The 26,490-nt window shown below is 44.2% G+C and overlaps 1 protein-coding gene across 1 annotated transcript in view; it reads left to right on the top strand.

Moving 5' to 3' along the window:
• The window catches only part of LOC135901863 ((3R)-3-hydroxyacyl-CoA dehydrogenase-like), an 88,721-nt gene that overhangs the window by 43,690 nt on the left and 18,541 nt on the right, over positions 1-26,490 (top strand). The window contains exon 2 of the mRNA XM_065431696.1: positions 23,911-24,104. Within this exon, the coding sequence (XP_065287768.1) occupies positions 23,911-24,104 (194 nt within the window). The remainder of the gene's footprint in view (positions 1-23,910; positions 24,105-26,490) is intronic.

The raw sequence follows: 26,490 nt of genomic DNA, 5'->3' as shown, positions 1-26,490 counted from the left end.
AATGCAACCACTATTACAAAACTTGAGCAGCTCAGAACAAAAACAGGCCGAGGAAACTGGTGGAAAACTTCACATACGTTTGTTCCTCCACAAACAGTATACCTTGAAGATCAAGGTACTTCTGACAGCTACGAATACATTCCAATTTTGGAAACATTAAAGGCTGTCTCAAGTGCCCATGACATTTTCCAAACAAATCGCAAACATTCCTCAACTCTTCTACAGGATGTATCTGATGGAATGTACTTCAAGGAGCACTGCTTGTTCAAGAATGCCAGCAATCAGAAACTTTTTGCTCTACAGCTGTGCTTTGATGAATTTGCAGTCTGCAATCCCATTGGAAGCAAGCGTGGAAAACACAGTCTTAGCTGGATATCTAACAATTCTAAACTTGCCACCCAGATTTAGCTCGAAAGTTGACAGCAAGCACCTTGTTCGTCTTGTGAAAAATTCCACTGTAGCCAGATTCACATTGCACAGAATTGTCCAACGATTACTTGAGGACATACAGCAGCTAGAATCCCAAGGAGTTGCGATTGATGGAGAACTCGTTAAAGGCTCTCTTCTTTATGTCTGTGGAGATAACTTGTCTAGCCATCAAATTGGCGGTTTCCGAGAATGCTTTTCATCGGGGCCAATCTGCCGTTTCTGCTTGGCAAAAAAAGAGGACATCAGTGAGAAGTGGAATGAAGAAGAGTTTATCGTTCGAACACAGAAAATGCATACTCAACATATTAATCTGTTGAAGACTGATTCAAGCCTCAGCAATGTTTATGGCATGAGTGGTGAAAGCTGTCTAAGTTCACTTCAGTCATTTGATGTGACGAAAGGCCTTCCGCCTGATGTTATGCATGACCTGTTCGAAGGAGTCATTCCATTTGCCATGAAACACATCTTGCGCCACATAATGTCATGCCGTGTGTTCACTCTTGATCAGCTAAATGAGAGGCTTAGCTCATTTCTCTTGCAAGGAGGGGAGAAAAAATCACGACTAGCTCCTCTGTCCTATCACTCAGCGTTTGGCACATCAGCCATAAAAGGTTCTGCTGCTGAAAAGCTTTGTTTTTTTTTCGGTTCTTTTCACTGCTTGTGGGCGATGTAGTTGCAAAGGGAAATGCTGCATATGATGTGTACCTTGCATTGCGTGCAATTGTTGACATTGTACTTGCACCACAACTGTGCTATGGTGCAGCTGCGCAATTGCAAGTCTTCATTGATGATTTTTACATTGCATTTAGAGAAACTTTTCCAAATGTAAAAATCATTCCGAAAATGCACTATATGATCCATTGCCCCAGGCTTATTCTTTTGTATGGTCCCCTGTGCAAGTTGTCCTGTATGCGTTTTGAGGGAAAACATCAATTTTTCAAAACAGTTGCAAGGAAAACTCGCAACTTTAAGAACATTTGTGGAACCCTGAGCCGCCGACATCAGATGCAGTTTATGTACTCATTAACCCAACCACTAGAATCTGTGGCTACTAAAGGTAGTGCAAGAATGGACATAAACTCACTACCAGACCTTTTGAAGGACAGCCTGCATCAGCTTGACATGCATATGGCAGATGTGAATAGTTTGACTTCTGTCAAAGTGTGTGAAAGAAAAATCAATGTGGGTTGTATACTGCCCCTCTTTGTACCAGATGATGACCTTCCACACTTTGCCCAGGTTGTGTTGATTGTGTCCTGTGACCAGAAATATTTTCTTTTCAGTTAAATTTTTGAAACAAAGTATTTTGACGACCACATGCATGCTTTTGTCGTGGAAAACACGGCTCACAATGTCATAGTTGAAGACTCTGCACATGTGTTTTTTGACCCACTGTACCTTTACAAGGTAAGGAACACAAACTACGTCAACCATCGCTATGCTTTCTTCACTAGTGCAGACTGACGACTTCTAACAAGAGAATAAAATAGGCAGCTCAGGTCTTGTAACCAAGTACCAGTGACAAACGAACATACAGAGTGGTGTTGCAAGTGGCTTGAACTAGCGAAGAACACTCCTCTTTGCCACATGTTCTTTTAATTCCAAATATTTTGTTGGGCCAACCAGCTTGGATTCAGATGTCACTTAATTTGGTTTGTAGTAAATCACACAACGCATAAACAAATGCAATTAGTTCAATTCAAGCAGAATGACGAAGTATACTTATTACAAAGATGACTACGCATTTTGGAAAACCTTAAATCAGTTTAGTTATACTATATTTTTCAAGCGGACGAAATGAAAACAACAAAGTTAGTGTCAACTGTACCCAGCCAGACTTCAAAGAGATGCGATAGGGGTAAGTGCCCTGAAAGTGCGCATTACAGATGAAGTTCACATTGAGAATATACATATAAGAATTACACAGCTGTGAACAACTGTGCATGTTTTAAAGTATTTTCGCATGTTAGACTTTTGTGGTGACTTGTGCAGTTGATAAAATGGTGCTTCTACTCATTAATCTCATTAATGCATTGAAATGGAAGTACAATGTATTGTATTGCATTTTACAGCAAAAAAGGTGCCAAATAAAAGGCATTACTGAAGTGCAACATGAGCATATTTGGTTGCTTTCATTTGTCAACTATGTTCTGTAATTGCAGTGCTTTTACTCAGCAGGATGCATTGAAGAACTAGTTCATGCGTATTCATAACAATGCTCAGTGCAAACAGGAAGACACAAAGAGAAAGGACAATTGGCAATACTGTCAACCAACATCTTCAGTACAGCACACTTCTATACTTACTTGTAAAAGTTTTTATAAGCTTCCTTAATCTTTGTAAGTAGGTATAGAAGTGTGCTAGACATAAAAATACATTCCAGACATAAAAAGCATGAGTGGAGAAACTGCCATTACATCGCAAAGATCAAGGGAGTGATATCAAACAGAAGTTTCTAGTAAACAAAATGCAATGTTGTGCAGAACAACAGCAGCAATAAATCATAGTTTTAACTGGCACCTTTATTACGTCACGGTTCTAGTTACAGGAACCCAGACATAAGAAGCACGAGCATATTCTGATCAAAGTAATCTACAAAAAACGCTACAGGCAATTATTGGGCAGGAGTACCCTGGATCCATATCGATGTACCTTTGAGTCGAGCTTGCCAGGTGCACATCTTGCAATGCCCTGTTAGGTGCCAGGTCGTTTGTGTCAGTAACGACTGCTCAGATGCTCCTCCAGGTGCTCATTAATGCAGCGGCCAGTCTGGCCAAAGTATATGTTGCGACATGATGAGGGAATTTTAGTCTACTCCAACAGCACAGTCTATAAACTCGGCATGTTACTTTTTGCAATGCAGTTTCTTAATCCTTCGTGACACACTGCTACAGAACCTCGACAGCTTGAGAGGTGAAGAGAAATTAAGTGCTACATGGTGCCTGATTGCCATGTTCTTCCGCTTATAAACTATCCAATAATGGTGCTGTTTCTCAGCACATTTATCTCCTATTCTTTGTGTTTATTAGAATATACCATATAGGGTTTTCAAGCGGTGGTTTGTTACCATGGGCATATACCAGCCGTAAAAGCCACATTTCACAGTGGAGCTGTTTACTAAGAGTTCCACAAAGTTTTCGTATGGTGGCATGCAGTCACATTGCAAATATCAACTTGTAAGTGCAACACAACATGGTGTGGAACCCTCAATTTGCTTTGAAATGGAATGATCAATTGCTATGAAGAAAAGTTACCATGCGTATAGCTCATTCAAAAAGAAAACAAATTATTTGCTCATATATTTAACTAGTATTTCGTAATTTTTGTTCTTTGCATTGTGTAATTTTGGCTTTGTGGTGGATGACACCAAGAAGTTTGTAATAAGAAAGCAAGAAGCTGGTAATGCAATGCAGGCTACATGACTAACAACAACTAGGCACAGCCTCTTTCTATTGAAACCTCAATTGAGGCTGTCATTAACAAAAGCCAGCCAAGACTCCACTTATAGGCGGCAGCAACTGCTCTTGCATTCAAGCATAGTTGTGGCTGGCTGTACTTAATGATGTCTTTCACGCAAGCTGTGTGTGAGTGAGCCCATGGCTGACCGTTCCTAATGACAACTCCCAAGCAAGAGCTGCTGTGTTGCTGTAATGCAGGCTGCATGGAAGCCATCACTAACAACAACGAGCCACAGCCTCTCTCTATCACAACCTGAATTGAGACTGTCATTAACAAAAGCTAACCAAGACTGCACTTATAGGCGGAAGCAATTGCTCTTGCATTCGAGCATAGTTGTGGCTGGCTTTTCTTAATGATGGCTTTTACGCAGGCTGTGTTTGAGTGAGCCCGTGGCTGACTGTTGTTAGTGGCTGCTCCCATTCAAGAAGTGCTGTTTTGCTGTAATGCAGGCTGCGTGGAAGCCATCACTAACAACAACGAGCCATAGCCTCTCTCTATCACAACCTGAATTGAGACTGTCATTAAGAAAAGCCAGCCAAGACTGCACTTATAGGCAGATGCAACTGCTCTTGCATTTGAGCATAGTTGTGGCTGGCTTTTCTTAATGATGGCTTTTACGCAGGCTGTGTTTGAGTGAGCCCGTGGCTGACCATTGTTAGTGGCTGCTCCCATTCAAGAATGCTATGTTGCTGTAATGCAGGCTGCATGGGAGCCATCACTAACAACAACGAGCCACAGCCTCTCTCTATCGCAACCTTAATTGAGACTGTCATTAACAAAAGCCAGCCAAGACTGCACTTATAGGTGGAAGCAACTGCTCTTGCATTCGAGCATAGTTGTGGCTGGCTGTACTTAATGATGGCTTTCACGCAAGCTGTGTGCGAGTGAGCCCATGGCTGACCGTTCCTAATGACGGCTCCCATGCAAGAAGTGCTGAGTTGCTGTAATGCAGGCTGCATGGAAGCCATCGCTAACAACAACGAGCCACAGCCTCTTTCTATCACAACCTGAATTGAGACTGTCATTAACAAAAGTTTGCCACGACTGCACTTATAGGCGGAAGCAACTGCTCTTGCATTCGAGCATAGTTGTGGCTCGCTTTTCTTAATGATGGCTTTTACGCAGGCTGTGTTTGAGTGAGCCCGTGGCTGACCGTTGTTAGTGGCTGCTCCCATTCAAGAAGTGCTGTGTTGCTGTAACGCAGGCTGCGTGGGAGCTATCACTAACAAAAACGAGCCACAGCCTCTTTCTATCACAACCTGAATTGAGACTGTCATTAACAAAAGCCAGCCAAGACTGCACTCATAGGCGGAAGCAACTGCTATTGCATTCGAGGATATTTGTGGCTGGCTGTTCTTAATAATGCCTTTCACGCAGGCTGTGTTCGAGTGAGCCCATGGCTGACCGTTGTTAGTGACAGCTCCTATATTCTGAAAGTAGTAGGACTCAGTTTTTTTTTATTCATGAGAGTAGTACAAACGATTAGAATTTTTAAAGGTAGCACGCTTCCGCATCTACACACTGCTGCCAACGAGTTTTCCTGTTTTCTTACGCCTTGAGGTACGCCTGGACCGGAATGCTGTTTAGCTTCATCGCGACAGCCTGTTGAACCGCCTCTATCGATTCGTGATGCTTCACTTTGAGCGTCGATATTATTCTCAGGAATAGAAGAAAAGACTGGCGGGGCCAAGTAGAGGCTGTAGGGCCGCTGAGGCAACGTTGCCACCTTGTGCTGGGCAAGATACTCCACTACGCGGAACGCTGTGTGTGTCTTGGCGCGTTGTCTTGGTGCAGCCGCCAATTGTTGACGATGGCTGGGTGGGCACGAACAATGCGTTTTCGCAGTCTTTTGAGGACTTCCACGTAAAAAAAAAACTGCATTAACTGTTGGTCCGGGGTGGTACTAACTCATTGTGGATGACTGCATGCATGTCGATCAAAAAGGCAAATGAGCATGGACTTTTGCTTGGATTTGCTCATGCATGCTTTCTTGGGGCGTGGGGAAGAAGGGGTGTGCCATTCTGAGCTCTGCCGCTTGCTCTCCGGGGCGTAATCAAACACCGAGGTCACATCACCAGTCACTACATTGTCCAAAAAGACGGGGTCCTCATTCACGTGGTGAAAAAGATCCTGGCAGATCGCTCTCCAGTTGCCTTTTGCTCCTCTGACAACACGATCGCGGCATGAAATTCGTGTACACTTTCCTCACTGTCTCGATCTCATAATCTTGGGTTTGAGGAACGCTCAAGTCATCAGCAATCATTGTGATACTCATCCTACGATCACTGTTCAGTAAATTTTGCACTCGCGACACATTTTCATTGGTCTTGCTGGTCGAAGTGCGTCCGCAGCGGTCGTCGTCTTCCATTCTTTTCCTACCTTCTCAGAACAGCTTGTGCCATTGAAAAACGCCTGATCTAGCCATGACAGCATCACCACAGGCCTCCTTAATCATGTTGTGAGACCCTTCGCCCATTTTACCAAGCTTTACGCAAAACTTGATCGCGTATCGCTGCTCCAGTAAAGGCTCCATGATTCTCGATCCGTAACGAGGCGTTTCGACAGGGGTTCACAGTACAAGCGACCTGCAACGGCCGAGAGCCGACTGCCGATTTTTCCCAGCGTTCCCAATATCCCCGTTCACCGATCCTGCGCGCACAGACCGCCTCTCGTCCGTCCGTTCGGCAAGGAAAAAGCCGGTCCTACTACTTTCCGAACAGATCCTGTATGCAAAATGTGCTGTGTTGCTGTAATACAGGCTGCATGGGAGCCATCACTAACAACAATGAGCTACAGCCTCTCTCTATCACAACCTGAGTTGAGACTGTCATTAAGAAAAGCCAGCCAAGACTGCACTTATAGGCGGCAGCAACTAACTGCTCTTGCATTCGAGGATAGTTAATTTGTGGCTGGTTGTTCTTAATGATGGCTTTCACGCAGGCTGTGTTCAAGTGAGCCCGTGGCTGACCGTTGTTAGTGACAGCTCCTATGCAAGATGTGCTGTGTTGCTCTAACACAGGCGGCATGGGAGCCATCACTAACATCAAGGAGCCACAGCCTCTCTCTATCGCTGCCTGCATTGAGACTGTCATTAACAAAAGCCAGACAGGACTGCACTTATAGGCGGATGCAACTGCTCTTGTATTCGAGCATAGTTGTGGTTGGCTGTTTTTAATGATGGATTTCATGCAGGCTGTGTTCGAGTGAGCCCATGGCTGACCATTGTTTGTGACAGTTCCCACGCAAGATGTGTTTCTTGCAAAGCAGCTACTGCTTACCTGCTTACAGTGACTGGTGATTACTTGCATATAGGTACACTTTATACAGTTTCCGTGGGGAGAAGTTTATTGATGTTTGACATATTATACCGAAAAAACGTAGTATATTATTAGTATATGTAAAATGCGAATGTATTTCTGAAATTTCGGCAACAAATATTATGGCGCTTATGATTTGCATGCGTGCACAATGAATAGCAGTCATCAATTAAAACAGTTAGTAGTACATCTTTGTTATTTAGGCGTACGTCGAGTACTCTGAAATACGCGATCTAGCTTGCAAGCTCTGTAGGCGCAACGGCGACCCCAGTTAGCGTTGTTTTCGAATGCGCGACAAGGTTCGCATATTAGAAATTCAAGTTTAGCGCACCGCCGCATTTTCGCCACGCCCACATTCAGAATGCGGTGAATAACGTGCCTTAGGGTAACGTGAAAAGCTATCGTCGTTCCGACATTGACGGCACTATAGACACTGCAACTGACACGGCAAACTTCATACCACTTGACCACGAACGCATATGTTTGAGGATTATTGCGCCAAACAAGTTTCTCAAAATATTTGTTGAACAAGCCACTCTATTTATACAATGTAGTACATTCTTTATTCGGCAACAGAAGGTTAAGAAAGGGAAGAAAAAGAAAGCATATCGGCCATGCGAGTACTGATACGATAGTCCAAAAGTTATCACTCATTTGCTCTCATCAAGTTGTTGCGCAGGCTCACGAAGGTACCAATCGTAGTTACCTGCACACGAACGAATCCTTATATGCGAGTCACGGCCACGGCATCTGCCAGATGCGCTTCGTTCTACAAAAGCCTGCACTACACGCCACTCATCGCCACGTCTTTTCGCCACAATATCCACTTCCATGTAGAAATTCACTTGCATATACTCCAGGTGGCTTCACACTTGGTTGAAAATTTTATACCGAGTGCCTTTACAAGCCTGTAATTCGACGATAATAATAACAACTGGAATAAGTCGCTCAGCAAGCTGACCCGCATGTTGACAGTGCAGACTATGATGCAGTCGGCTGGGGATGATTCTCTCCGCTCATTGGTCCACGCATTGGTTCGCACGCTGGCACGTGACAGAAATTATCTGTTCAAGGTAGTCCGGGCAATGAAATTACGGATGACGGCCGCCGGACGTAGAGCCTGACACCGGTTCCTCACCGAGTATACAATTCTTTCTTTCTTTCTTTATTCATTTATTCAAGACATTCCTTACAGAAATGCCTTGGGGGACGCGACAAAAGGCACTGAACGTGCCTGACTGGGCCTCGCCACCCTTGGCAGCAGCAGTCACACAAGAACAATAATAACAAAAGTATTCACTACAATAGGCTCAATTTGGAACACGGTAGAACTTAAACATCAATAAGTGTTCCTTATCAATAACATAAATCAATAACATAATAACATAAATACAATACACATCAATAACATAAATACACATATAATTAGATACATTGTACAGGTGTGTCGCAACTATCGTCCTAGTACAGAAAATATATCGGACTTTAACAATGAAAAGCCAAGACACAGAGTAAGAGGAAACCAACTGGGATCAGACCGGCAGGATTTTTAGTCTGTGTTAAGGAAAAAAAATTTGAGCATTTTTCTGAAAATGTGCACTGAGGTAGCTGTAACGAGCGCTTCAGCAATTTCCGGATATTCGTTGAGAAGGTCTGGTATCATAAAGCTTAGTTTTTGATCGCCATATTTTGTACGAGAACGTGGCCTGGGTATTAAATTCTTTCGTAGGCAGTACGGACCAGGTTTCACTTGATATTTGGTTTGAATAGGTGTTGTTTGGTGCTGATGCAATATTTCCAGGGCCAAGTTGTATTTATACAATATATGAATAGGCAGTATTTTATTAGATATAAAAAAGGGTGTAGTGTCTTCAAAAAGTTCTAAATTTCCGATTGCACGCACCGCTCGCTTTTGCAAACAAAAAAGACTGTCTAGGTTGGTCTTAGTCGTTGTTGACCATACTAAGAAACAGTAACATAACCGGGAATGAAATATCGCGTAGTATATCTGCCTTTTCACCGCCGACGGGATATAATATCTCACTTTATTTAAGATGCCAACAGCTCGCCCTAGCTCACTTCGGAGCTTGTCAACGTGAGGCGTCCATGAGAGGTTTTCTCGAAATGTCACCCCCAAAAATCTAACTGATACAGATTGTTCGATGGTAACGTTTTGAAATTTTAAATCCAAGTTTATAGTCGGGTGGTGTCCTCGCGGCCGGAAGAGTAAGTATTTCGTTTTGCTGATGTTTAATTGAAGTCTGTTAGATTGAAGCCACAAATCCAGACCTGCTAGCCATTCGTTAGCTCGATGAAATACCTCTCTTTCATGAGCACCTTTGAAGAATACATTCGTATCGTCTGCATATAAAATTAACTTAGTATTTTTGTTAATGTTTACAATATCGTTAATGTATAATAAAAATAACGTTGGTCCTAGTAATGATCCCTGTGGTACGCCAAATTTTACAAATTTTAAGTCCGAATTTTCGCCATTTATGCATGTGAATTGAGCTCTCGAAGTTAAGTAGCTTTTTATCAAAGACCAAGCTTTACCCCGTATTCCATACAATGGCAATTTCTTTAAGAGCACATCGTGTTGGACACAGTCCAACACGATGTGCCGCTTACGCGAATTGCCGCTTACGTGCAACACCTGGGTGGAAGACCGCCGCAGAGGGTTGAATGGGCATATTTTTAAGCTCCCATTATAAACTGCGTGCGGTCCCTTCCTTAGAAACGCCCATTTCACCATTACGATACTCCGATTCCTGGGAACCCGAGAAAAATGAAGGTTTCAGCCCATTTTACTACCTTTCGTGGAGGTGCGCATTTTGGGCTCGGGAGGTAAAAGGGGATGTCAGCTGCTAAAACGCCCATATGGGCTAATTTGTGTTTACAGTGCAGATTGCTGTTGTTACGCAAATGCTGTTGTGCGTTCTAGAATATACGCGAGCTCGAGCGATTATCCTGCAACGAACTGCGATTTATGAATAAACAGCGGGCGTGCCTTAAATCGATATCCGTGGTGAACCGACGAAAAAGTGGTCACCATGAAAAAGAAAATAATAATAATAATAATAATAATAATAACAATAATAATAATAATCACAAACATAATAAGTATATCTGCATCAAAGACATACAGGAGGCTGGAGACCAGCGGAAAAAGCTGGCGACATTTTTATTTTATTTTATTTAATAATACTGCAGGCCAATACTTTGGCCCAAGCAGGAGGGGCATGTCACAAACAAGAAAACACAGAAAAGCGTATACAAGGCAACATGAAATGAACATAATGCACTAAAAGAAGCACAAATGATACCGTCAACATCGCTAACTTGCACAAAAATGATTTTGCACTGCAGCCATGAAATCTTTAGACTGAAATACACTAATGGGAAGTGAATTCCAATCGTTCACCGTTCGAGGGAAAAAACTGTACTTGTAAGCGTTTGTTTTCGCGAAGATGGGTGCAAGCAAATACTTGTGACTGTGTCGTGTTCTCCTCGTAGAAGGCCGACATATGGAAACTGGTAGCGTCATATTATTTTTTCCAGAAAGAGCGTTATGTAGTAGTACAAGGCGATTAATTTTTCTGCGTATTTCGAGTCTCTGTATTCTATTTTGCAACATTATTGAGGATGGCGAATCCTTCCTGGCATATTTCCCGTAAATAAATCTCACTGCTTTTCTCTGTACTCGCTCAAGTTCTTTTGTGTCTTTCATGGTATGCGGGTCCCAGAGCGACACCACGTACCCGAGCACACGAGGGTTGGACCCTCCCGCGCGTAGCCGTGCGCGGCTTAGCCGTGTCCGGGGAAAGGGGGATCCTGGAGGTTGAGCCGATGCCGGGTGTTCGGACCTTTATGGCCCCCCGGCGGAGGCAACACACCTCTTTGGCCTCTGCTTCACGTAGACGGCACCCCCGGACTGACCCACCCGGGGGAAATCGGTAGTTGCCTTTTCCTGTCTCTCTCTCCCTATTAGCTTCGTCTTTCTCTTACTTTCCACCTTTCCTGTCTCCTGCTCTCTTCTTTTTACTTCTTTTTTCCTTGCGGCAAGGGTTAACCCTGTGTGGATAGCCAACCTTGGTTATTTCATATTTGGTTATAGTAGTAATGTACAGCTGGCGTTTGCAGGCCGTGTTTCACAGGTCCTGCAGCGTCCCCTTGTAGGACTCCACGGTGGGTGGCTGGCGTTACTGCCGAAATCTCACATATGTTTATGGCTACCTCCTTCCCTCCACTCCCTGATCGCCCTCAGAAAAGAGGGCGCACCGATGAAGTATTCAAATTTTTTGGTCGGCAAAAAGAATCTTTCCCTCGTTTCCACGTTATCCATTCTGAAACACAAGCTAAACCAGTGCGAACAATTTCTCCATTTCTTGTATCGAAGTCCCTTACCGAAGTTTTTGGTCCAGGATATAAGGCGTCGAGGATGGCTAGCGGTGACCTGCTCCTGGAGCTCCGCGATCACAAACATTTTGAGAAACTGCCTAAACTTGTATCATTTGGGGAGACCCAAATAGTAGTAACCCCGCACCGCACGATGAATACCTCCCGCGGCGTTGTCTCGGACGATGATTTGCTGCAGCTCTCTGAGACTGAACTCTTGGAGGGCTTCAGTGAACAAAATGTTATAAATGTCAAAAGAATCAAGATGAGGCGAGATGGTAAGGAACTTGCGACCAAACACCTAATACTCACCTTTAACTCAAGTGTCTTGCCCGAGTCAATCGAGGCCGGGTACATCAAGCTCCGTGTAAGACCGTATATCCCAAATCCCCTCCGATGTTTCAAGTGCCAGCGTTTTGGCCACAGTTCGCAGAGCTGCCGAGGCCGCCAAACTTGTGCGAAATGCAGCGCGCACGAACACTCCTCTGAAGCTTGCGAGAATGCTTTCCACTGTGTAAATTGTGATGGCGAGCATGCCGCATACTCGCGGTCATGCCCGTCTTGGAAGAAAGAAAAAGAAATAGTCACGATCAAAGTGAAAGAAAATATATCATTCAAGGAGGCACGTAGGCGGGTGGCATACCTGCCTAAGAACACATTTGCCGAAGTGGCGCGTCAGGGGGCAGCGCCACAACCGCCTCCGGCGGCTGTACGACCCACACCCAGTGAGGCGGCAGTGACGCCATCCGCCCCCTCGGCGGCTGCAGCTAACGCTGCTACGCCAACACAGCAGACGGGGCCATCGACCCCGAAGGTGGGCACAGCCGAGGCTGCCCCAACCTCCCCGGCCCCATCCAGCGCTGGCAACAGCCGGCGCAGCCATATCCATCAGGGAGCCCCATGGACCTCCGGGCTGGTGGGCGCAGGGATGTTGCCTTCCAAGGCAGGACCCTCACAGAAAACTCGCTCGCAAGAGCGTGTGTCCAGCGCCTACCAAGAGGCAATGGACACTACACCTGTCCTCACGGGGCGTCAAGCGCCTAAGGAGCGGCGAGGCTCCCTCGACCGCTCCAGAAAGGGCAAATCTCCGATTACAGGGCCTCGAAAGAGCTCTGTAATCTAAGACATCTTTCAGTTTCCGTACACACAGCACCAACTTACTTTAAAACTGGATACACAAATAATCCAGTGGAATGTCCGAGGTCTTCTTAGAAACCTTGATGATCTGCAAGAACTCATCCACAAACACAATCCAAAAGTGCTGTGTTTACAGGAAACACACTTAAAATCCAAACACACAAACTTTCTCCGTACGTATGTTACGTTTCGCAAAGATCGCGATGATGCCGTCGCATCATCGGGTGGTGTGGCGATTCTCACTCATAAAAGTATAGCATGTCAATCTTTACAGCTACGCACGCCCCTTGAGGCAGTGGCGGTGCGAGCTGTTCTGCTAAACAAACTCATCACTATTTGCTCGCTTTATATATCCCCACATTACAAATTAACTAATCATGAATTTCAGTCCTTTATAGATGAATTGCCAGAACCTTATCTGGTTCTTGGCGACTTCAATGCACAAAACTACCTGTGGGGCGACCCTCGTATAGATGCGCGAGGACGTCTTGTTGAACAGTTCCTTTTCTCTTCTGGTGCTTGTCTACTGAATAAGAAGGAAGCGACATACTATTCTCTTGCAAACAGAACATTTTCTTCAATAGATCTTAGCCTAGTCTCCCCGTCACTACTGTATGAACTCGAATGGCAAGTTAACAACAATCCTTACGGAAGCGACCACTTCCCAATACTGCTTAAAACACCCGAAGAAAAGGAATATCCACCACAGGCTCCTAGGTGGAAAATTGACACTGCCGACTGGGAAAAATTTCGAACTCTATCTTGTATTTCGTGGGATGACATGTCCTCGCTAGAAATTGACGCTGCTGTCGAATATTTTACAGCCTTCATAATAGATGCCGCATCTAAATGTATATCACAAGTAAATGGTCTGTCCTGCAAACGGCGTGTCCCGTGGTGGAAGGACGATTGTAGGATCGCACGTAAAAATCAGAACAAAGCGTGGGGTTGCTACGCGCCTCCCCCACGGCGGAGAATCTTATTAACTTTAAAAAAGTAAAATCACAAGGCAGGCGAACCCGCCGGCAGGCCAGAAGAGAAAGCTGGCAAAAGTTTTTATCGGGCATCAACTCTTATACAGAGGAATCGAAAGTCTGGAACAGGGTTAACAGGATAAGAGGACGACAAACTTATTCACTCCCCCTGGTAAACCCACAAGGCGATACCCTGCTTGAACAAGCAGACTCACTTGGGGAGCACTTTGAGAGTGTATCAAGCACCAACCATTATTCGCAATCATTCCTGAAATATAAAGAAACAGAAGAATGTAAGCCACTCATCAATAAATGCCGACAGAATGAACCCTATAATTGCCCATTTAGTGCTGCCGAGTTGAAAGCGGCCTTGAGCGCATGCAAGAGTTCCGCACCAGGATCTGATAGAATCTTATATGAAATGCTCAAAAACTTACACAATGACACGCAACTTACACTACTTACACTTTTCAACACCATCTGGGATGCAGGGTACCTTCCAACCACGTGGAAGGAAGCCATTGTAGTCCCTGTTTTGAAACAAGGCAAAGACCCTTCCTCGGTGACAAGTTACCGCCCGATAGCCCTCACAAGATGCATTTGTAAGGTGTTCGAAAAAATCATAAATCGGCGACTCATTCATTTCCTTGAACAGAGCAAAATGCTTGATCCTTATCAGTGCGGCTTCCGAGAAGGGCGCTCCACAACCGATCATCTCGTGCGTGTTGAAGGGAATATCCGGGACGCATTTATACATAAACAGTTCTTCCTATCGATATTTCTCGATATGAAAAAGGCGTATGACACAACGTGGCGTTACGGAATCTTAAGAGACCTGTCAGAAATGGGCATCCACGGTAATATGTTTAATATAATAAAAAGCTACCTGTCAAATCGTACCTTCCGGGTAAAAGTCGGCAACGCACTCTCACGTCCTTTTACGCAAGAAACCGGTGTACCACAAGGAGGCGTGCTCAGCTGCACGCTCTTTATTGTGAAGATGAACACGCTTCGTGCTTCACTACCACCTGCCATCTTTTACTCTTGTCTACGTGGACGACATTCAAATAGCTTTCAAATCCTGTAACCTCGCAGTCTGCGAGAGACAGGTACAGCATGGTTTGAACAAGGTGTCAGGGTGGGCAGAGAAAAATGGATTCAAAATCAATCCTCACAAGAGTTCTTGTGTTTTGTTTACAAGGAAGAGAGGCCTGGTTCCAGATCCCTGCTTAGAAGTGTGTGGACAACAGATACCTGTAAACAAAGAACACAAATTTCTAGGTGTCATACTTGACTACAGACTCACTTTCGTCCCCCACATTAAACATATTAAAGAAAAATGTCTCAAAACAATGAACATAATGAAACTTCTATCCCAGACTACGTGGGGTAGTGACAGGAAGTGTTTATTGAAACTCTATAAAAGCCTCATTAGATCACGATTAAACTATGGTGCTGTGATTTATCACTCTGCCGCCCCGAGCGCACTAAAGATGCTAGATCCTGTCCACCATCTAGGAATCCGACTGGCCAGAGGCGCTTTCAGAACAAGTCCCATACAAAGTTTATATGCAGAATCAAATGAGTGGTCACTTCATCTTCAGAGAACATACATAAGCCAAACATATTTTCTGAAAGTCCACTCCAATCCTCAACATCCCTGTTTTAATACCATTAATGACATGACATATGCTACACTCTTTCGCAATCGTCCTTCCCTAAGACAGCCTTTCTCGCTGCGTGTGAGGGAGCTTAGTGAAGAAATGCACGTTCCACTCCTCGAGCTTCCCCTAATGCATCCAGCCAAGCTACTGCCTCCGTGGGAGTGGCAGCTCATTCAATGTGATATATCTTTCATGCAAGTTACAAAACACGCTCCAGAGATTGAAATCCTAATGCATTTCCGGGAACTCCAGCACAAATACTCCTGCACGGAGTTCTACACAGACGCATCGAAGTCACACGACGGGGTGTCCTATGCAGCCGTCGGTCCATCCTTCTCGGAATCCGACGTACTGCATCCGGAAACTAGTATCTTTACGGCTGAGGCCTACGCACTGCTGTCGGCCGTAAAGCATATAAATAAATCACAACTCCAGAAATCAGTTATATATACGGACTCCCTCAGTGTTGTGAAGGCCTTGATGTCATTTTCTAAGCACAAAAACCTAGTCATCAACGAACTCTATTCCGTCCTATGTAAAACGTATATATGTAACCAGCATGTCATCATATGCTGGGTGCCCGGTCATAGGGCCATCGAAGGCAATGTTCTGGCGGACCAGATGGCCACATCAATTGTATCGTATTCTGTAAATCCTACCGCAGCAGTCCCTGTCATAGATCTCAGGCCCTACTTGCGCAGAAAACTGCGGAACTACTGGCAACGCTCGTGGGACATGGAAATAAACAACAAACTGCATGTAATCAAGCCACAATTAGGTTTCTGGCCTCCCGTAACAAAATCCCGCCGGACAGATGTCCTATTCTGCCGTCTAAGAATAGGACACACTTTCGGCACACATAACTTTTTACTCACGGGAAACGAGCCTCCAACCTGTGGTAGATGCGGGGAGAGGCTGACCGTCCTCCACGTCCTACTGGAGTGTCGGAAAGCCGAATCTGAACGAAAGAAACATTTTCCCGTAGCATACCGCCAGCACATCCCCCTTCATCCAGTAATGTTACTAGGCCCAGAACCGCTGTTTGACTCTAGCGCAGTCCTGGGCTTCCTGAAAGATGTTGTACTACATGTTATTAGCACCACACACTCGTAGCGTCTTCTCTGTTTAGAGGAGTCCGCTGTGATATCTGTTTCATATAGCACATGCCTCTAGGCCCTTGCGTTTCAAGGGCTCTGGTGAGGCAGTAGTGCTCTTAGACAATTTTAGTCTCTCGCATATTTTATATAATGCATCATTCTTTTTAATGTATTTTAGTGATCATACTACATGTCTTTAATCATTGCCATAATTTTATTACGGGTAATTTTTATGCAATTTACACAAACACCTTTAGGCCCCTCTACAGCCAAGTCACATTAAATTCACAGAGCCCATCAGACCACGACATATTCATTACTACTAGCATGGCGCTCTTTGGCCATACCTGGCCCTTGTGCCATTAAACCTCAAACATCATCATCATCATAGGGTCCCAGAGTTCGGAAGCATATTCTAACTTTGATCTCACTATTGCATTGTAGGCTAGCATTTTAGTCCTTACAGGCGCGTTTTTAAGCTTTCTTTTTATGAGCCACAATTTTTTTAGCGCAGCTGAGCAAACATCCGAGATATGTGTTGACCATTTAAGCTTATTGTTGAGGGTAACGCCAAGGTATTTGTATTTGTCGACTTCGAGGACAGTTCTATTTCCAAGTTGGTACGGAAAAATGCTAGCAGATTTTTTTCTTGTTACGCGTAAAAGTACAGTTTTTTCCGCATTGAGATCCATTCCCCAATTGGAACACCAGTCAGTGATTTCTGCAAGGCATCTTTGCAGCACAAAATGATCATCATAGGACACAATTTCTTTGGAGATAACACAATCATCCGCGTATAACCGTATGGAGACATTACCAGGAATAACATCAATCAAGTCATTAACATAGATTAAAAATAACAATGGTCCTAGTACACTGCCCTGAGGGACTCCTGAGGTGACCTGACGTGCACTGGAAGTACAATTCCTAATATCAACAAACTGTTCTCTATTTTTGAGATAAGCACATATCCACTGTATGATACCAAATGGGAGTCCAATTTTATCTAATTTATGTAATAGCTTTGCATGGGGAACTTTATCAAAAGCATTGCTGAAGTCCAGAAAGAGCACATCTATTTGTCCAGATAAATCAAGTATGCGGGATAGCTCATGTACGGTTGTTACGAGTTGAGTTACAGTGGAGAGTCCTTTCCTGAAACCATGCTGAAAAGGTGATAGTATGCTATTACCTTTCAAAAACTCTTGTATAAAACCAGCGACAATATGTTCCAATAGCTTACAACACGAGCTAGTAATAGATATAGGACGGTAATTTGAAACAGATTGGCGGTCTCCTTTCTTGTGTACCGGCACAACACGTGCTTTACTCCAGACTGATGGTATTGCACCTAATTTTAAGGATAAATGGAAAAGATTAGAAATGAATTCAGATAATTGCTCAGAATATCGCCTCAAGAAAGCATTAGGAATGTTATCGGGCCCAGCTGACTTCTTAATATTTATATTTAGAAGCAATGCCAGGACATCTTCGCGACTGATTAAAATGTTATCAACCGATGGGCTACTTGCACTGGAAAGTTCACATTGATCACGTTCTGTAAACACACTTTGAAAATATACATTGAAGTATTCAGCAATGCAGTGCGCATCCTCTATTTCAATTCAGTTGACCTTAATGTTTTGTATCTGCTGTTTTCTCTGGCTTAGATGCAGCCAGAACTTTTTAGGATCGCTAGAAATAAATTCTTCAAGATTCAAGCTGTAGAACTCATCTCTAGCCGAATTTACCTTTCGTAGTAAATCTTGTTTCAGCTGCGTAATCTGCGGGGTTGTAGCTTTGTTCGTCTTTCTCAGCCTTTTTATTTTACGCTTGGTCTGAATAATATCTCGATTTATCGAAGGATTTAGGCGCTGTTTTCGAACTACTTTTAACGGGACAAAGTGCTCCGTACAGTGCTTTACAGTCTCCTCAAAACGTTGCCATGAAAGTTCAACATTATTTTCCATTATACCAAGTTATGTATCTAAATAATCTATAATCGCAACATCATCTGCCTTAGTGAAATCTCTAATTGTTTTAACTGTTCTATGATCTTGGTGCTTCTGCGCAGGAACTTTCCAGCAAAAAGATATCAGCTTGTGATCTGATATACCAGGCTCGACCGTTGTTGTTCCATCAGAAAATACTTCGCTCAGGAATAGAAGATCGAGAATATTATTTCCACGGGTGTAACTATAAACAACCTGCTGGAGGCCCAGGCTGAACATAATATCTATCGCCAAGTCACCAGAAACGGATGAACCATAGTTTAAACGATTCCAGTTTAGACACGGTAGATTAAAGTCACCTGGTATTATTAAGTTTTTTCCCTTTAGTTTCAAAAGATGATCATACAACTGATGCATAAAAGAGTCATCAGCCCCTGGGGCCCGATATACAGAGCACAAAAAAAACGACATTCCCCAGATAGATACCTTCAAGAGTAAACTTTCGTGTTCCTTGATTTGATCTGCAACTGTTACATGAACACTGGATTTTGTTATGACTGCAATACCGCCACCGCGAGAAACCCTGTCTTTTCTGTACAGATGACAGTTCGGCGGAACTATTTCGTCGTCGCGAATGGCTGCGTGCAACTAAGTTTCCGAAATGATGCAGACATGGGGGTCATATAACAAAAGCAAATCTTCCAGCTTATCTGTTTTGTTTACAATACTTCTGGCATTGAATGAGAGAAGCCGGAGCTGGTGCGCCTGCAAGAGCTAGCTTTCGGACGTTGAGCTGTTCGTTCCATAATTTTGTCTGCGGCTCGGTGTACTATCAGTTCCAGAAATCTGTTTACGGGAGTTGGAGGCATCATCCCAAGAAAAATACTGGTCATCAATTCGCAGCTCATCGTGAATCAGCTAAACCTTTTTTCCGCTATCTTTGTCTGCCTTCGCACTAGTCCAAAGCAGTTTGCGTTTGCGCCGCGTGTCAGCGCAGTAATCATTCTGAACAGAAATGTTTGAACCTTTTAGCTTAAATGCGTTCTGCATGACTGAATGTTTTTCCGTGTAGTCCTGGAAATACACGATACTCGGCTTGCCATCTGAACTCTTCCCAAGCCTATGTATTCTTGCCACCGACGAATAGCTCAAGCCCAATTTATTCAGGAATACGTCGTTTAAAACCTTGTCACGTAAGAGCGACAAAGTTTCATTGGGAAATTGCGTAACGCCAAAAACTATCAGATTTGATCGCCTACTTCGATCTTCTAGGTCGATCATCTTGGCTTTCTGTGACTTTAGTATCTCTTCCATATTACATATATAGATGTTTTGAGGAAGCCACAGGCCACAATAAATATAGTGGTTATGAAGTTACGTGATACAAACCATGGTGAGCGTCCAGAAAGTTGCCAACAATGCGAAGGAACATACTGAATCGCGACAGTTTTATGAAAAAGAATAAAAGACGATTTACATTCATGGGAACGGAACAAAAACAGTATGAAAACTAATGCTGCATCTATCGGCAGTTGAAGTGGTTAGACAAAGAGATATTAAGGGAGTTTTAAATGAACACCGAGATGTTGTAAAGTTACGGTCTTTAATGTAAGCTTGTCTTTCTCCAATGTATTTAGTAGTCTTGGTAACTTGTTTTTTAATGTTTGTTGACCGTATATTGTTTTGTGTGCACGGTATTTCGTCGGTTCATTATTTCTTGTGGGATACAGGGCAATGTTTTCTGCTAGATATGCCAGCTGCGGCCGAAAAGACGCACCATTTTTAGTTCTCGCTTACAACTTTTGCAAATTCTATAATCGAGCATCCTAGTGATTTCTAAAATGTCGTATTTGCGGAACAAAAGAGAAGTGTGAGTGTAATTTGAAAAACCATTTAAATCTCGTAAGGAACATTTACGTCATATGTGTAATTTCTGGAGGTTGACTTGCGTTGTTGTTGCCCATACTAGTAACTACAGTTTGAGCTGGATAAAAAAAAGTGTTATAAATAGTTTTCATAATGCTACTTGGTAGAGTACTGCGGTTTACTAAAATTACTTCAACTTACTGCGACAACTTAGCTTGCGTGGTCTCAATATGTGTATTCCGTAGCATCTCTTGATTAAAAATCATTACTAATATTTCAAAAGCTTTGTGCGATTTCCACTGGACATTCAGCTATTTAAAGAGAAGTCGGTATTACAACTTATGTACATTTAGTGCGACAGAATACTGCTTTGGTCTTCGAGACAGTTATTCTTAAAGAGTGTTGGTTAGCCCACCCTTGTAATATCATTATCGGCAGGTTTCCCTCATCAATTAGTTCACTAGATGATTCTCGTATTAGAGAAATGCTGGCATCATGAGCGCAAACAACTAATTTAGCAGATTAATGTATGGTTACAATATCATTTGTACACATGTTAAATAAGAACGGCCCGAGAATGCTACCCCGTGGTACATCGGACGTAGGCGGCTACGGGTCGGAGCAATTATGATTATCGCTGCGACCATACGCAACGTACGGTTGCAGCGATAAACCGTAAAGCCACGTGTGTTAGATAAGATTTCATAGTCTCTAATATATGGATGCAGCCAATTTTCGGTAAGTACAATGATATGCGGGTTAAATGTGTCGACTGTGGAAGTGAACGAGTCGCGTTTGTTTTTGATGCTTCGAATGTTAGTTAAAAGGACAGACACGGGGGATAAGCGTCTTGCACGGCCTCTTGCATGTCCCTATGGACGATTAGGTGGCGCAGTACACGGTTCGGTTTTAACACGCGTGTGTTGTGACGTGTACCGTGTCGCGCTGCAGAGTGCACGTTATAGTTAGCATTATAACAAAGAAAAAAAGCAATTTCCGAAGCACCTATGCCCGCTTCGTTCTTGTAATTTCCGAAACATAAGCCCCACTATTCTGCAGGCCATGCACGAGGATCCCACGTCCGGACATCTAGGAGCAGTGCATAAGCTCCAGCCTGCCCAAGAACGGTCTAAGGTCCGCGTATGCATCTGTCGGCTGAACTCTGTGCGGTCAGGTGTGGTCAGAGTCGATGCACAAACATATAGCATGACCAGCCGAACTCATAAAACAGCCGACACTTCCTAGCTCTCCTTTTCAAGCCAGTTCGAATTGACCTAGTGATTCCCTTTCCCCTCTAAACGAAAGGAAACCATTGGATCATTGTATGCACTGACTACCTGACAAGGTGCTACGAGACTCTGATTTACCGTCTGCCATCACCAGCCAAGTCTCCCTCTCCATGTTGTACTCTATGATCTTCAGTCGTGGCGTGTGTCCTGCTTAAGTTATCGTCAGTGACTGCGGCCGCCAGTTTCTGTAGACGCTGTAGAATAGCTTCAACGACTGGACATTTCCCGTTCTCGCGACTCCACACCATATCACCCGCAAACAGATAGGCTGACGCCGTGCACCAAACCCACACTTGTGAACATCTTATCTGTACTCTTCGGTAGGACAGGATGCCCGTCCAACTAGCGTAGCAGAGTGCATAGAGATCTAGTGGGCGATAGCCTTCCAAAATCCTTCTGATATAGCCGTAGGTTTGTTTTTAGAGTTGCTAAGCACCTACTTTGGATGTACTTATGTGGAGCGGAATGGGAACATCTTCTTAGAAAAGGACGGTATCTGCATTGGATCTGGCATTGCTCCCGTTTTGCGTGACAATTTCTCAGCAAACTTAGGCAAACTGTTGCAACAACGACGAACACCTATGCAACTACTACCTGTGTTTAGATTTGGTGATGACTTTTTAGTAGTCTTAGAATGTGACGAGGAGGACTTGCAAAAGCAGTCTTCCAAATTAATTTCTGTTTTTTATCTATGCCGAGCCCCTTTAATAGTGACCCACGAGCTGCCTATTGACTGCTTAAGTTTTCTTGATTTAAGGCTACAATTTTTATTCAAACAGGTCTGCTGGGAATTCCACTTTAGAGCAAAACAAATTTTTATGTTTTATTATTCGCAATGTAAGCTCTTAAACCGCAGTGTCGTTCATTTACCCTTTGACAATACCTAGAAAAATGGTGCGTTCATCGGCTGCGAAAGTTTTGCCGAACAGGTTCGTCGCCTATTTGAAGCGGGATGTCCACGAGCAATGCTCTCTGCAATTGCAGAAAAAAGTGCTCAAGCTGAAGAACCAAGGCACTAACGCCAACCACGCGGGAGCACAAGAAGGTACAAAGAATGTGTCTTATATTACATACATACATTTGTTTCGCATAACTTGAATAAAGTGGCTGCGAGGGCGGGAGTAAATGTAGCTTTTACCGCACCCGACAAACTAGTGAAAATATGCAGAGCGGGTAATAAAGGAGATAGAAAATCTGTGTTTATTAGAAATCATCACGATAAGCCTTTACAGTGCACGAAAACGCGGGCTACGCAATTCCTTTGGATTGCGGCACGTCATTCATGGGTCAAACGGGAGACGACTAAATTACAGATTTAAATAACGTAAGCACAGCACAACTAAAATAATATCAGGGCATATAGGTATTCATTGTACGGGCTGCGGTGTCGCACCATTATTGCAAAAGACCTAGCGTCATGTTGAAATCAACATATAGACTAACAAGGAAGATCGTTGAAGCCTTAGGTAGTAAAAAGCTGTGTGATTCTTGTGTTAACGAGCTGTACTTCATGCTTTCATAGAAAGATGTTGTATTCCTTACAGGAACCGTTGTACACGAGTAGTAGGTTCGACCTTGTGTCTCTTATATTTTCCTGTCTTTTGTTTCTTCTTGTTCAGCCAGTACTTATTCCTATTGCGTACTGAAGAATATAAACAAGTCACAATTAGTATATGATAAATAGTAGTTTCAGAAAACAACACAACAAATAAATGTTAAAACTGCGTACACTAATGAAAGTACATGTAATAGTGTTTCGCAAATGCGACTCTTTATCATTTTTTCAAGCTTCTCAAAGAATGTAACAATATTTAAAATGAAATTAAAGTTACTTGACATATTCAGATTACGCGGCACAGAGTCCTCAGTAAACACTTCCGAATTTTTACCACTTTCTGCTGAATGTATTTCTCGCACAAAACAGATCCAAACAAATGTTACCTATTCAACACTATTATCGAGACATGCTGTATTTGAAGACTATTTAAAATCATTGCAACAGAGCTTCGAAATGCTCACGTTCCTAAATGGTTCATATTACCTGCAGCTGTTGTGCTACGCGCTGGTAGCGTAAATATAGTAATGGCTACCAATTCATTATTCATCATTATTCGACGTATGAGTTGAGCTGCTTTTAAAGTGTAAGTTAACTCTAAAGGTAGCACTCGAATATACTGGAATATAGCCTGGTAGGAAAGAGGACATCCCAACTGTGTGCAGAGTTTCACGTGGCTCCTTCATAAGTGCAACGATAACCAGCACGTCTCCTATCACCGCACTGAAATCGCATCTATACCACGCTCGTGAAAACTAAGTCCTGTCTTGCAGGTGACGCCAACCACCAGGCCATGTTTGTCGACGTGGGTGAATCGGTGTCCGTGGAGCAGCTCTTCGACAACATCAGGAGTGCGTTCTCCGAGCCGCTGAGCATAGTCGTCCACTGTGCCGGTATACTGGGCACGGCACTACTCTGCGAGTGCACGGACGAGCTCTTTGATGACGTCATCAGGGTGAATTTGAGGGTGCGTTATTGGCCGCTAGCTGGAATTCAAAGAGCAGAGCCTAATTTCTGCGGTATTACATGTGATCAGGCAGTGATAAGTATTTCTCACATGCTCAATTGTTTTCTTTTCGCAAGTCTTACTTAGCAATTCTATTTCAGCACAATTAGTGAATTACCCTGTTGTTCCTTCCTTTAATTATTTACTTTATATTTCGTCAATTTAGGTTTCATTTGTCAACCAGTGGTGCAATTGTACTCATTGCTTTAGTTTCCAACTTGCCATTTTCATTATTAACCGGATACCTCCAAATAAAGCGTAGTTGCATGCTTTATTTTCTCTTAAAAAATGTATTCCTAGTTTTTGAAATGCTCCATCTGTACTTCCACTTCATTTGGAATACAATGCCCGCTGGACCCAAATTTAACTCCAGCGTACACAGGCGCCGTTCTTTTAACAGCAGAGCTGTTTTAGCTTTTAGTTCCGTCGTGTAGCGTCACCATAAAGCTCAGCCCAGCTGGACGCCGTCTCGCGTTGCGCAGCAACCACCTGCGATATCACCCAGCCACGTAACCTCTTCGCACTGCACGGGTGTAGGGCGAAGTCGTGACGTCAGAGGCAAGTAAATGCTTGGAACAGCTGGCGTGGCGATACACCTCTCGCCTTCACTACTCCTTGCGTACGTGCTGCTGCCATGGGAAGACCGAAGTCCGGAAGCCCGAAGAAGAATCGGCTTACCAGAAAGAGCGCCGTATTGCCAAGCGGGAAGCGATGCGTCGCCGCCGAGCTGAACCGGAACACCACGCCGAAGCTGCGGCTAAGAGGAGGCGACGCCGAGTCGAGGATACCGAGTTTCAGTCCAGGGAACGCGAGAGTCTGCGCCTGAATGTTAGACGTCGCCGAGCAAGCAATCACGGCCTTAGACTGCTCGAAAACTTCCAGCGTCAAGCCTGCCGAGACAACTTAGCAGGACCTAGCATAACCTCGCAAAATCTAGAAACAACTGAGCCAAGCGCACCATAACCTCGCAAGACCTAGAAACGACTTAGCCAAGCCCACCAACAACTTGGCAAAACCTAGCATAACCTCGTAAAACCTACAAAAAACTTAGGCAAGCCACATAAAAGCTGGGTGATCACACCCTCCGCTTTTGCCTTGCACCGCTAGTGCCAGCTGCGCACGCTTTCCCTTTTTTTTGCCACCCGTACTTGTGTGAAGAACTGCTAGCTGAAGCCTTTGCTCCCTGCTGCTTTCTTACAACATTCAGATTTCCTTCACCCTCTACGCACCAGTTTATTCTCCACGCTCATTGCTGATAGCTGAGATGGAAATTATGATAATGCCGAGGAACTCAGTTGCGACCCTCACGGACACAAATGCCCTTGACACACCGTTGTCTCAACCCAATGCCTGCCCCCCGCAGGGGCGCCTGCGTCAGCAGGCGTTTGGTGTGTTTCGACACCACGTACCCGAGCACACGAGGGTTGGACTCTGCCGCGTCTAACCGTGCGCGGCTTAGCCGTGTCTGGGGAAACGGGGATCCTGGGGGTTGAGCCGATGCTGGGTGTTCGGACCTTTAAGCCCCTCCCCCCCCCCCCCCCCGATAGAGGCAACACACCCCTTTGGCCTCTGCTTCACATAGACGGCACCCCCGGACTGACCCACTCGGGGGAAATCGGTAGTTGCCTTTTCCCGTCTCTCTCTCCCACGAGCCTCTGTCTTTCTCTGACTTTTCATCTTTCCTGTCCTATCCTGGCTTCCGCTTACTTCTGATTTTTTCAGGCAGCAAAGGTTAACCTTGTGTGAATACTCAACCTAGGTTGTGTCATATTTGGTTATAGTAATTACGTACAGCTGGCGTTTGCAGGACCTGTTTTTACAGTTCCTGTAGCGTCCCCTTGCAGGGCTGGTGTTATTTGCCTAAACTACACATACCTCAATGGATAATTCCTTCCCTCAATTGCCTGATCGCCCTCAGAAAAGAGGGCGCACCGATGAAATTTTCCAGTTTTTTGGCCGGCAAGAACAATCCTTCCCGCGTTTCCATGTCATTCATTCTGCAAAACCAGATAAACCAGTACGAACAATCTCACCCTTCCTTGTTTCCAAGTCATTAACTGAAGTCTTTGGTCCAGGTTATCAGGCGTCGAGGATGCCAAGCGGTGATGCCCTCTTGGAGCTCCGCGATCAGTAAGAATATGAAAAATTGGCAAAACTAGTGTCATTTGGGGAAGCCCAAATAATTATAACCCCGCACCGCACGATGAACACAAGCCGCGGTGTTGTCTCCGACGATGGCTTGCTCTAGCTCACTGAGGCTGAACGTTTGGAGGGCTTCAGGGACCAGAATGCTATCAATGGTAAACGAATTAAGATGAGGCGTGACAGCAAAGATATCAAAACCAAG

Source organism: Dermacentor albipictus, chromosome 2, assembly GCF_038994185.2.
Source record: "Dermacentor albipictus isolate Rhodes 1998 colony chromosome 2, USDA_Dalb.pri_finalv2, whole genome shotgun sequence".
NCBI classification, from domain to species: Eukaryota; Metazoa; Arthropoda; class Arachnida; order Ixodida; family Ixodidae; genus Dermacentor; species Dermacentor albipictus.
This window is presented reverse-complemented; position numbering and strand designations above follow the sequence as displayed.